The 13,542-nt window shown below is 35.6% G+C and overlaps 1 protein-coding gene across 3 annotated transcripts; it reads left to right on the top strand.

The window, feature by feature from the left end:
• Nucleotides 1–893: 893 nt before the first annotated feature.
• LOC123717843 lies at nt 894–11,642 on the top strand. 3 transcript variants are annotated; one of them, XM_045674083.1, is made up of 4 exons: nt 894–1,002; nt 6,687–6,821; nt 9,211–9,348; nt 9,417–11,642. In XM_045674083.1, exons 2-4 carry the CDS (start codon nt 6,699–6,701, stop codon nt 11,289–11,291), a joined length of 2,136 nt encoding a protein of 711 aa, XP_045530039.1. In that variant the 5' UTR covers nt 894–1,002; nt 6,687–6,698; the 3' UTR covers nt 11,292–11,642. The 3 variants fall into 3 exon arrangements, with proteins under 3 accessions (XP_045530039.1, XP_045530038.1, XP_045530040.1); XM_045674082.1 differs by lacking the exon at nt 894–1,002 and adding an exon at nt 6,411–6,610; XM_045674084.1 differs by lacking the exon at nt 894–1,002 and adding an exon at nt 6,411–6,526.
• Nucleotides 11,643–13,542: the final 1,900 nt, after the last annotated feature.

Consider the following 13,542-nt stretch of genomic DNA (forward strand, 5'->3'; position numbering starts at 1 on the left):
ATGTGTATTTTTTTACATTAACAACTTATGGAAGCGTTCAAGTATTACGTAACGAATTTGGGGGGGGGGGGGGGTCCTCTTGTAAAACGTTACTATGCGGGGCGGGGATTCAATTACGCGTTATTGCTAGTATTATTTTCGACTTTCCAGTACTTTACACCACATAATCGTATGTTTTAGGTATAAACAGTCCCGGTAGAAACGTTACGCCGCGTTTCATGGGGGGGGGGGGGGCATGAATCTCCCAAAAATAGCGTGACGTAATACTTGAACGCTCCGTTATGACGCAATATAAAAATACATTGGTATTAAACTTGAATGATACTTAGCGATACCGTGGAGTTAAAAATCGTGGTTCTTGCTTATTTGTCGAAATATTGTTCAGTATTTGAAAATTTTTGACTTTCAGTTTCAGTTTTCAGTTCAGTTCTGAAATGTGAACCACAAGTTGAATGTATATAGTCCCAACAATCGCGTGATTGATACAATCGTTCATAGCTGCTATATCCCAATTATAGTTGACTAGTAGTACATTAAAACCCAACAAAGCATCACAAGTATTATTACTAAATCATAATTTTCTTTGTTTCAAATAGAATTTAAAGTTTTTATATATATATATTTTTATAATAACTCGCTTAATTCCTGTAAAGTACGAAATTGTTGTACGATGGTCATTTAATGTGCTCTACACCAGTCTCCGCCTATTGTTTTGCATTCAACGGCATCGTGTGCCTTTTTTACCCACAAAGAGAAGAAAGGGTAAAGATAAATGATTGTTGACTGAATATAAAAAACCAATGTTTAAAAAGGTCAGTGACTAAAGTCAATTGTCAAATAAAAATGACATTGTCATAAAAATAATCATTGTTAGTTTGTGTTGCTCACCCAGTTATAACGGACATAGAATTATTATAATTAAAATAGTAAAGTTCCTTATGCGACTGATGCACAAGCATTGTCTTCATTGTGTTAATTCAACGTTAGTAATTATCGGAGACGGTATGTTGTGTTCATTTATATAGTGTTTTGTAATTTTCCTTATTTAATGTCCTTAAGGCATTTCAGTATAACAATGGCTTTTTATGACTCATGTCTTTTGTATGTACAATTGATAGATGGCAGTTATCGTAGTATTTCTGCTCTAGTTTTTGCTACTCGACTCTAGATGGCGCTCATATATGTTAACTGTCAGTATGATAAATACACAACGGCGAACGTCACGTGACAATGTACAATTTATTAAGATCCAAGATCTCCGTTAAGGCCAGCACGTATTGTTGTGTCAGTGTCTCGGGGTGGATTGCGGTACGCAATGGAAAGCTGGAGCGCTGAGCCGCCGGCCCATAATAATAATTAGTTATGTAAAATAATAAATTAATGTAAATTTATAATTTTTTTTCTGAAATGGATTACTTGGCTTGCGATACAATATATCGTGTAAATTTTAAAATAATGTTGAATATACAGTTTTGTCATAAAATGAATTCAAAGTGTCAAAAATTGCCTGTTTGGATTTTTTTCTATCGAGCGAAGTTATTTAAATCGTGTATCAATCTTTCACAATCGATACATAAACTACTCAGCTCCACCATATATATTTTCCATTCGCCATACTTCAAGAAACGATGACAAAAAATGGAAAGAAACAATGTACGTCTTTGGAGTTGTGCTACCGTATAGGGCCTTAAAAGCATGAATTTCAAATCACGTGTATTTAAAATGAACCTAGATTTGTCCGCGTTATTTTAGTTGGGGGATTACATTGTGAAGTATCCTAAATTTTTCTCTTTTGTTCACAAAATCTTGCTGTTTTCTTGTAAGGTCCTCAAATAAATCATTACTTATCTAAGTTTATTTTATGTTCTATACAATCTGTTTCGTAGGTGATGCCGTTGCCGTGATAACGCACAAGAGCTCAACGATCTTAAACGATTTTTTAATATTTGAATTAAACCCGTCAAGCCGTGTGATCACAATAATCATTTTTTGTTTTTTACAACAAAGAACACTTTGTATGTATTATAATGTCAAAGGATAGTAGGTACTTGGCCAATGTACAGCGTCGCCTAGTATGAATGAATTTACATTGGTGTTAAATTTATTGACTCAATTACCTCAATTTGTTTGTATGGAAAAATGGGTTTCCTAATTGTTAATTTTCCTTCTACGGTAATATGCATATTGGCACCGATTTCCTTAAAATAGAAAAAAAAATGCCATACCGTATTTTTTATTTTTATTATTACGAACACCTTGTATTGCAAATAACCCTGTCCCATATCCTAAAAGGGGGATCTCGGTTTGATCATTGGAGATAACTCTCAGTCGATTTCGAAAACTGAATACAGTTTTAGATAAAATACGAAAATTCTGTAAAATAAAAAAAAAATATTAATTTAAATAATTGAACCAGGTTGTTGGTTGGTTGGTTGTATTATTCGTTGTACTTTAATGACTCGGTGCGGAGGGGTTAGTTATGTGAGGATCTTACCATGCATACCCAACCAAATCCCACGGTCCACCATCACTCAGTCTAAAGGGGATGCGGTTATTACCGCAGAGCCTTGTGCGCCTCCCACCATGCTATGTGCCGACTTGGAATTCCACGGCCTTTAATTGTGATGAACCTTGACACAGCAAGGGTCACATTTACATCAGCCCATTTGCCATAGTTAGTTCAGCTGATAGATGTCCACTGCGACAACAGGTAAATGTCCTGGGCATTAAGCCTGAAAGGACAGTGCAGTAAGACTATTTTTTAACTATATGTGGGGAATAAATAACGTGCAGAACCCTAGATGGATAGCAGAATGGATACTGGTGGACTGAAATACTACCGGTATTCAAGCAGAAAGAAAATAAAATCCGAAGATGAACTCAGTTGACCAAAGACGCAATTACAAGAAGGTTGTGTGGTCTTTTTGGAAGGAAAAACATATTTCCTAGAGAAGCGGACCGTAGACGTACAGCCAACAAGATGGTGCAAATGAAATTTTGAGTTAATGAGGCTCATACGTTGATGAAAGGAGTCAGGGGGGACCCATCAAAAATCTCTCCAGAACACTCCTTGATACACTTTGTAGAATACCCATAGACGCGTAATGTCACTGCGTAGAAAGAGACAATCAACACCATCATATATATATAAATTGAAAAGGCCTTCGCTGAATTTTGGTTAAAGGAAGAAGCTGGTGGTGAACTTGGTAAGCTCAGAGATGTGAGCAGTATTTCATATGAGGTCGTACTTTCGCCTCGTAGAGCTGCATACGTTGTATCTCTGTAATAATGCTTAGCCCTACTCAAAACACCCAGCTGTTTGGAAGCCAGTTCCATTTTCGTCAAGTATACTATGTCTGTGTGAAGTACTAAGGTGAGTGCCTTCAAATTGAGAAGACTTGACAAAGGGATCTTTCTTGGCATACAGCGAAAAAACCTAAGTTCTTTGTAGGGTTGAACTTAAGTTGCTACCACCCCACACAGAAACTTTAAATTTAGAAACAATAACAACACGAACAAAACAAACATTTGTTATGGCTTATATCTACTTCAGAACAATAATGTTCGGGTGGCCGGAATATAATGTGTCGATGGTGCTGTCGTTGCATAGCAATGGACGTGGTCGATGTTCAACCAGTCACTGATATGCAGAATGAACCGGGTGGGCGTAGAACACAACCTTGCGGAATGCCTTCATTGACGGGTCTAGGATAGGAGCACACTCCGTCAATCCGGACTAATGCTACGTCATAAAATAAAATTAGGTGCGCGCACAGTTCGATCGCATCATGCATGCGAATGGATGTAGTCGGCCCGCGAGTTTGGGGGCTAAGGGCTCGGAGCCATATCTCCTACGAGGGACCTACTTCTACACTTGAAATACTTGTGCAACGTTAAAATAGTTTTAAATTGGTGCACCTAGCACTGGGCTACACGCAGCACGCGAGTCGGGGGATATAGACAGTAAAACTAATAAAAATTAATAATATTTGTTCCAAAGGAAATCTTAATTTCTTCCAGACGTACACTCTGTCTTTCTACAACTCTTCTCTCGTTGCATACCAATCTGATACTCACAAGTGGGTCAAATTGGGCGATCCGTGGAATAAGGCGTTTTATTCCAAACAATATAGTTTTTCAGATTTCTCAAAACGTAGATCTATCGCCCTCCATCACAATTCCATCAGCTGATTTTATGCGGGCTGTTGAAATTTTTGTAGAATGAAACTTGTAAATGGAAACCGAGAGACCAATTTCCGGTACGCCGATGATCTGCTCCACCAAATAGAAGATGGTTTGCATAAATATTTCTATATAGGTCCACAAACGACATTTCAGCCGACTGTAGCGGCATTTTGTTTCGTGTTTATTTTGCACTAAAACCTCATGAAATTACCATCAAATGCCGGAAATTTGATCCCGCTAAGTGACCGAAACGGACGGACCGCTGAAATTTTTTAACGCATCTTCCTGCCAGATTATTCGTCTACTCGATTTTGGAGTCCGTATACAAAACTGAAAAACCTATCTTCCTTCTACCTTCCCCTCGAAGGAAAAGGCGATGAATCATAGAATGAAAGGTGGTTAATCCAGATATATATAGTATAATAATAATATATATATATATAGGCTGACGGATTTAGCACACGTTGTTAGAAGGCTAAATAAATACTTTAATATTATTTATCGACAACAACCAACAACGTCAGATACCTACATATTTATAATAGATTAAATAGGCTGCTTAATATCTACCGCTCACCGTCCAAAATCTAAAAATACGATTAAAGGACTGGCTTATGAACACACCTTACGCAGTGTTGGAGATGCTCCCGAGAACTTATAAGTGCGCGTGAGGTGAGCACAATACAATAAAAAAAATTCTAGGCTAGGCAGAAGGATGGAAAAAGAAACTTCTTAAGGTCTTAAACATCAGGCAGTCACGTTTCTCCATATACTAACTTTGCTGACGATAACGTAACATCTTTTTTCCAAGCAGTCCGGATACTAAGAAGAACCACTGAAAAAGCTTCAACCCAGTCATCGTCAGCATGCCACTCGATCGCTGCCTGAGTTTCCGGTGAAATCTCTTCACCATTCCGTTTCCGATTCCGCAGCTGGTGATAAGCTGTGGTCTGTAAATGACAAATTAAATCACATTATACGCGATAGTTCCAAAAAGTTAAATACCTATACTCGTGACACATCGGTACTGGACCTATGAGGTTTATGTGCACGTTGCTGAATCGAATTGATGGAGGAACAAAATCACGAACAGGAGGACGGGTTTGTCGAGTAACATTTGAGCGTTAACATGACACTTGGTATAAATCGTCGATAGAAGTTAGAAGTTTATCATATCCCGAAATCTCCGAAGCTCCTTGATCGTCTTGGGTGGAGGAAAATTCTGGATAGCTTTTAACTTTTGCAGAAGTCTGGTACCTGCAGAGGAAAAGATATATCCAAACAATTCTACTTGTGACTCACCAAACACTCATTTAGATGCATTAATCATTATTCCATTGTCTTGGAGGTGCTGGAACACTTGAAGAAGTTGGTCCAGATGTTGAGCCTAGTTCTGAGAAGCTACTAAAATGTCATCAATGTAGGGGTAACAGTAAGGCAAATCTCGCAGTATTTCGTCCATAACGCTTTGAAATGTTTGAGCAGCAGTGCGAAGACCAAAACTCATTAATGGAAACTTAAACATTCCCGGTGACGAGCTGTCCTCGATATATCGTCTGTTTACTGGAATATGTTTATATGCTCTTATTAAGTCTATTTGTCTAAATACTGAACATCCAGAAAGGTAATGAGCAAAATCAGCTATATTGGGAACCTTGTATCGGTCGGGTATTGTTCGTGCATTTAACGCATAATAATCACCACATGGACGCCATTCACTGTTTTTCTTCAGAACCAAATGTGATGACCATGGACTGTCAGGTCTATTGTTCATAGACAGGTCTCCAGTTGGAGCAGTAATGTCGGGAAATTGTGACAAAATTTCGTGGTACCGTGAGTAGTTCGTAGTTTAGTCACCAATTCGGGGAATTCTAAAAACAATTTGATCGGGTGTTCGCTCCTTGTTCCTCCTATCCGCTTTGCTTTATTCTATATATTAAAAGTTAAACAGTATATTGTCTACACCGTAACGATTAATTTTTAATCTTAAATAAACATGCGTATAACCTGGTTCTGTGGTAGTCTTTAAATTTCTTTTGTGGAACTGCTACTCCTTAATAGATGTCGCTAAACTAGGTGCGATGATAAATCGAAGTAAATGTGTCATTTGCCGCTAGATAACGCTTTGTCACGTAGACTCAATACAAGTTTTGCTATCACTTAATAGATAGCGGTTTTTTCAAATTAAAAATGTCAAAACGAATCTAATAATACGTTTACGGATAAATTTTATTAATTTTATTCAAAATACAACTATGTTCATGAATTAAAATTAATTCACAATCAATTTTATAGATTTATACTTAGCAAGGTATATTTTCGAAAACGCGAAGCGTTACGAGTAAGTTGTTAGTAAATAATAAACATATCGGTTTTTAACCTAAAAAATGAACTAAAGTTTTTTGGATGATTTGTGAATGAAAATGTAAATATTATTATATTAAACCACATGTTTTTATAGTTTTTGTACATTTATTAATTTATATAACCTTTTTTTACAGATCTGTTGTAGAATGTATAAAATAGAGGTGGATCCGAAGCTTTTTATAACTTGTCGATTATGTTTAGATGAAATGGGCCAGTATCAAATTGATCCAAATGTACAAACACAAATAAAGTACTGTTTTGATATAGATGTAAGTACCTTTTAATTATATACTATAGTTGTAATTATTTCTAGGCAGATTCATATTAATATCTTTATGAAATCATCATAAATTTCAATGCTTTTTGAAACAGTGGGTAATTAATTGGGAATTAAATTTAATAGCAGATATACTGTTATTTTTATATATTAAGATCCATCACTAATTAATGAGCTACTTTTGCTCTTTATTTCTTAGTAATTCAATTAAAACACTTAAAGTAAAACACCAAGTGGAGTAGAAAGCAGAGGCATTTCAATCTGGTGTGATTTTTATTATTGGCAAGGAGGCATTTGAAATCTGTCATCATGTTCTGGTTCTGCATTTTGGAGACCTAATATTATTATATTACCTTCTTTGGACCTGGAAACCCATTCTTGTTTCAAGTTTGGCATGCACAGACTTACTTTAAAATGTATTATCAACTAAACACTGACTTACCCCCTGCTTCAATTTTAAATATTGGACCTCAATCACAATTTATTGCATTATATTATTGCTATTCTTTACTGATATAGTCTTTCTAGATTTCAGGGTGATAATCTACACTCACTTCTGGGATTAGCTCGTAACACAATGTGTGTAATGCTCAACTAATCTGACTATGATCTGAGTCAAATACACAAAATGTGTTTACCCAGCAACAATATAATTATTATATTAAAGTCTTTATTGCTGAAAAAAAATAATTATAACACATTATAAGTTTTTTTTTGGTTCTAAATCAGTTAGTCCTGTAGACACATCTTCCACTCTGAACTGTCCATGGCTTAAGTAAAAGTGTACCTTTCTTATCAACCAAGGACCTAAAGTCTCCTTAATTTTCTGATGTCAGTGGCCCTCTTATTCTCACTCCTTCTGTATCCTAGAATTCTTCTCTTGCAGGTTCTTAGTTTATTTTGCTGTGCTCATGTAGTAGGCCCAAATCCAAGGCCATTTATAATAATTCCTAAGTCACCCTAATGCATTGCTTTTAATGCAAGAGTCTTTAAGAACTGCAGTAAACAACTTAGGTGGAGGGGCTCTCCTTTTCCTCCTACACCTTTTTTGATTGTAAAGCTTTCACCATATGTTTCGAGTTTTCCTTGTGGTGAGGTATTCAGGTATATGTATCTTATTACTCTTTTATATTTGAGTTCTACCCCTTGGTTTTTCAAAATTCTCCATATATTATTGTTACAAGCAATCAAACGCCTTGTTGTAATCTACATACATACATTCTCTATAACTTGTTTGAGTGTGTGCATGTGGTCGGCTGTTGCAAATCCAGATCTGAACCCAGTTCCACTGCTTGATGGAATTCTGTTTTACAGATATGATTTAGGATTACTTTTGGCAATTTAATTTTAATTTCCAAGCCTTTATTTCAACTAATACAAGAGAAAGATTACCAAAATATATATGTATATAAAAAAGTTACACAATTGTCTTCTTGTACAGCTTGCCTTCATGGCACAAAGGCCTCCACCAGCTGTTTCCAGTGCTTCCTATCCCTGGCTAGTCTTTCTTTGTCTTTGCCTATGTCGTCTGTCTCCTTTTTAGTATAAGAAGACAATGGTGCTACTTGTCTGTTGAACAGGCATAGACTCTAACTGTTTTCAGTTGTGTATAATTTTGAGTTTCCAATAAGTTAATAGTGATATGTAGTATATTTTTTCTTTTACGCTACAGTTTCATGTTTTTGTTTTTTAGTATCTACATCCGATTTTTCTTCATTCAGTACTTTCTTGATCCCTCCTGTTTTACTAGTGTGGTTTTATTATGTACATAATTTTCATTATTTTTCTAGTTCTGTCCTTCCTGTAATTAGTAGTTTTAGCTTTGGGTTTTATTGTTTTGTTCATACTGATTATTTCCTTGTTATATGTTTCTTGCTATAAACGGATTGATGTCGGTTGCGCTAACCCACAATAGCTTGCGTGAAATTCTACCTACCTTTCTTTTTACTTGCGCTATGTGTTGCTCTGATAAATGGTATGGAAATTAAACTAATTTTAACGATTATAAATTGAAATACTTTAGGACGGCTACTCAAAATCCGGCAGTAAAAGCCATCGGATGAAATCCATGTCCATTTCCTTGAAGCAGCTGTTATGATCTTAAGTTGCTGCTTGACTTTTAGTTTTTCCTGATATTTAGAATCTCTTTTGGGTAGCATTTTGTTATGAATATGTTTTTATGGAATCTTTTCTTGGTATCGAAGTAGTTAGAATGTTCTACATTTGGCATTTGTATAATTAATAGATTCAATATTTTATATTAGGTATATGAAAATATCAGTTTTTGGTCCTTCGATACGGGTTACGTCATAACAATCTTAAGTCGATTATACTAAACGATGAGAAATGTGGGATGATTTAATCTGAACATTTCCTTACAGGTTGATCCCTTCGATGGTTTACCTCAGTTGATCTGCAAAAAGTGTGAGACTATTTTGTCAGACTTCCATGAAAAAAAGAAAACCTATCAAGAAAAGCAACTCGGTCTTAAAAAAAATGCAAAGCCTGCAAATAATTGTGTGAGTACTTAATCATATTCTGATGTTTTTGCTTGTCTGCGTCTGACCAGCGTGTCTTATTATTCCAGATTGTGACGGCACCTCTACAACAGCAGGATACTGTATCGTCAACACAATCGACTATACCTGAAACAAAACCTCAACAATCATTTAAGTTGACTTTAAAGAAGAAGCGAAAGTCCCCAGAACCAAATTCAAATGATTCACTTGTAACGAAAAATCATGACACTAAAACAGTACGACCTTGGCGTAAAAATTACAACAAATACTTCTCGTGCAGATTGTGCCAAGTCGTATACAAGAATAAAAAGATTCTTATGACACATATGGAAAAGCACGGGACGCTGCTAGAAAAATATGGCCACATACTAAAGAAATGTAAAATTCAGTTGCCCAGAATCGATGACAAAACTAATTTCGTCAGCTCTAACGATATGGTTGTTATGAATGAGGATCAAATTCTACTAAATAAATATGATCAATACCGCGTGATATATATTAAAAAAACTTCAGGTTTTCAAGAGAAAAAAAATTCTTCCGACTCATCAGATGACGATCTCATCACTAAAGGGAAACGTAAAAGATTAAGGCTAGTTTCTCAAAGCTCCAACGAAACAGTTGTGTTAGAAGATCCAAAAAAGGAAGATGACTTAGAAACACCTGGCTCGAGTAAAAGTAAATTACAAAATCATATTATTGAATGTGTAGATATTGATTCATCAGATCAAGAGCCATCAAGTCCCAAAACTTATGAAGGACGGAAACAAATCATTCGTGAGGTTGTTGCCTCCTGTGTCAAGAAATATTTGAATAATGATAACGACAATTGTAAGGATATGCAGTTGAAACATAAAATTCTAAGCATAGGCCGGAAAGTCGTCAATAACAAATCTTTTAATTGCACTGGACTATTACGTTACTTGGAACACAAAAATCTGGATATTGAATGGATTCCTAGAGTTAGTCAAAATCCAGAGACAGATTACGTTCATGTCAGAACTAAAGTGCTGGACAATAAAAATGATGGTGAAGCAGGATGGATGATTGCGAGTGAACTAAAAGGTTCAGACAGTAACACTTATATGGAAAATTTACAAAAAATACTAGAAAATGATAAGTTGCCAACTCCAGTTCAGAATTCAACAGAAGAGCCAACAGTGGAGCAACAAGTGCCTTATGATAATACCGATACTATGCTATTGAAGCTTTTAAATACAAATCCCGTTGCGAATCCCAAACAACTTCCAAAAAAGACCAGAGAGGCTACAAACATAACCGATTCCTCTAGCGATACAAGTTTATCTATGCCCATCATCACGAACACAGTATCCTTGGCCGACACAATGAGTGAACAAGTGAATGAAAAATCAAAAGAGCCTACACCATTTGTACCGCGAATAAAAGTAAAACCCGTCTCGCAGTTAATGCCAGACAAAAGCACGACTATAACTGAGACCACACCAGCGCAAGTCGCTTGGACTATACCAGAAAAACCTCAAAACCAAATCTCCCAACCCGATTGGGTGGTGATGCATACCGTTGAATTGCCGCGAACAAAAACTCTCTCGCCTTTTAAATACTTTCAAAATCTGCTTCAAATGCACGGTATTACCTTGTTGGACACCACTGCCCTGGTGCCGAGTGATTTCGTTTCTCTAATAAAATTCAAATCAGTGTTTAAGCAGGAAACAAAACGCGTCACACTCTCGCTGGGCCTTCTTAGTGACTCAAGACAGTTCTATATCAAAGTTACCGAATCAACGAACGAACAACTGGATATAAATACTTTAATACCTACTTGGCAATGGGAAATCCTTTCTCTATATAAAAGTGAGATTGCTATTAATATATTGGAGAATTCTAAGAAAATCAGCCAAAAAATGTATGATTCGACAAATTATTTTATCAGTTTGTTGAGGTCCATCGTATTCATAAGGCCGTAGAAGCAGATATGAGACAGGAGGCAAATCAGCTGGTGTATCACTTAATGAGGTGCTTACTGCTGCCCGTGAACACCTGGAACTCTGGGTGACTTGTGCATTGCCTTAAAGGGTACGCTCCTCTCTCGAAGGTTTGGAACTGTTCGCAATGGAAATTGTCATTGGAACAGATGTGAATTGAGACTGAAATTATTTTAATAAATGTATTGTAGCCATAGTTATACGTTGTCTTTATAAAACAAAGAAACATTAACAACCGGACATTTAGCTTTACTTAAAGCTTTAAATGTCAGCTGTCAAGTTGTCATGTCAAAAACAATTTTGACGTATGTTATAATAAAACTTTGTATATTTTGTTGATTTTTATTTAAACCTTTTATATTCTACATTGGTTGCTTAGAACTTATACTTGAGATGAGATTCAATGAAAACGTCAAAATTTCGACCTTAGTCGAATGACTGACTGTAAAAGAGAATTCTTTTGACGCATGTCTGAACTCAGTTTCACTCAATCTTCTCATCTTTAGATTTTGACAGATGAAATCATCAAACTATACAATTTATTATGTCTACCATAGACACATAAAGGAAATTTGTGTTACATGGATTTGCACAAATGTTCTACTTGAATTTACCATTTTATCGTATTTTGAACGAATTCTTTTAAATGCGTAATGATCTGTACTTTGTATATAATAAATTTGTATTTAATTATACTTTGTTTAATTTACCCACAACAGAGATTTTGATATTCCGCATATTATCTATGCAATAATAAAATCCTTTAAGAAAATAAATGACATGCACTGTCTCGTTATAGAACTAAAGTATTTTAAAATCTAAATCCTAGAAATACATAATTTCAATTTAATAATTTTTGATGAGGGTGATCCCAAAAAAATTTTCTCGCCCGATCGTCACATGTATTAGTTGAGTCATTGTTGAGATTTACTCGGGTTACGTAAGACACATTTTTATTTTGATATATACTTTTTGTTAATTATAATTGATAATAGTTACGTCCAATATTTAGAATTTTATAGTGACTGTTTAGTGCGTTTTTGAGATTTATCGTGACGCAAGGTATTAGCATCAGTCTAACCTCTTTTTATTCCCAAACTAATAGAATTTCTCCAATCCTTACGGCTGACAATATTGTGTGCCTTTCTTCCTGGTAAGAAGATATTGTAATATTATATATATTTTCAAAAAAACCCACCCATATATGACCAAAAAAAATCTCCAATATTTTCCCGCTCAAGGGTGACCAAACCTAAAAATCATGACTGAACAAAACTAAACAAAAAAAAGTTGGTACTCTATTCCCACTAAGGGAGGGTGTGCGGAGCCGATGGCCTCACAGCCGAATTGATATCTCTAACCGTTTCAAAGTTTTCCCAAAACCATAGCTAATTACTTATCACCACCTTATCAGCTCCTATGTCCTGCACGAAATTGCCTTTCCTTTGAATGCCTCAGTACGAATGCATCGCGTTATCTACTTTCCTACATTCACTAACCCAATATATGGCTCTAAAAGAAAAATAATAAAACTATATTTAACCTAACCTAACGTACGCGTCTAAACAAATTACAATAAATATAGGTATATTACCTACATTAACACCACTACCCATAATATAATTAGATGTAAGGGTTACATGGTAAAATAAAACATTTTTATTCCAGGTATTATTTTTTATTTATAGGTTCATTATATTTCTTAAGTCTCTTAAGTCATTCTCATAAGTCTTCAAATCTCATCCGCCTGAACTATACATATACCAAACAGTACTCTCCACACACCGCTGATAGATAATCCTGAACCGTAACGCTATTGTACCTCCACATGCCAGAATTCCTCCTTAAAAACCCTTCTATTGCCTCAATAGGTTTACGTCCAAATGAATCAAAATATTCACCAACTCTTTCGACGCTTATATGTATAGCCACCCAATGAGACCCCGGCTGTGAATCAGGGTCAAGATTGCATATGATAAGTGCTGGCACCTCAGCATAAATTGGCAATCGATTTGAAGGATATACGTTGCTCTGGAGGCTGGGATGTATTGTACGAAGACTCATTTGCACTTCTAGTGTGTTCATACTTTAATACGCGTTTACTCCGCTACTCTTTTGCTCTTTAACTGACTACATTTCTAACTATCAATTCGTATTTGTACCAATGAATTCATTTAAACCCACATAATATGATCTCAACAGAAGTAAAGTCTTTTTATAAAACAAGTAATGA

This window comes from Pieris brassicae, chromosome 13 (genome assembly GCF_905147105.1).
Source record: "Pieris brassicae chromosome 13, ilPieBrab1.1, whole genome shotgun sequence".
Taxonomy (NCBI): domain Eukaryota; kingdom Metazoa; phylum Arthropoda; class Insecta; order Lepidoptera; family Pieridae; genus Pieris; species Pieris brassicae.

Bases quoted from the DNA above. Each gene is read 5' to 3' on its own strand.
- LOC123717843 (XM_045674083.1), top strand. From the start codon at position 6,699: ATGTATAAAATAGAGGTGGATCCGAAGCTTTTTATAACTTGTCGATTA. The intron at 6,822-9,210 runs GTAAGTACCTTT...ATTTCCTTACAG, and splicing joins AGTACTGTTTTGATATAGAT to GTTGATCCCTTCGATGGTTT. The intron at 9,349-9,416 runs GTGAGTACTTAA...TTATTATTCCAG, and splicing joins CAAAGCCTGCAAATAATTGT to ATTGTGACGGCACCTCTACA.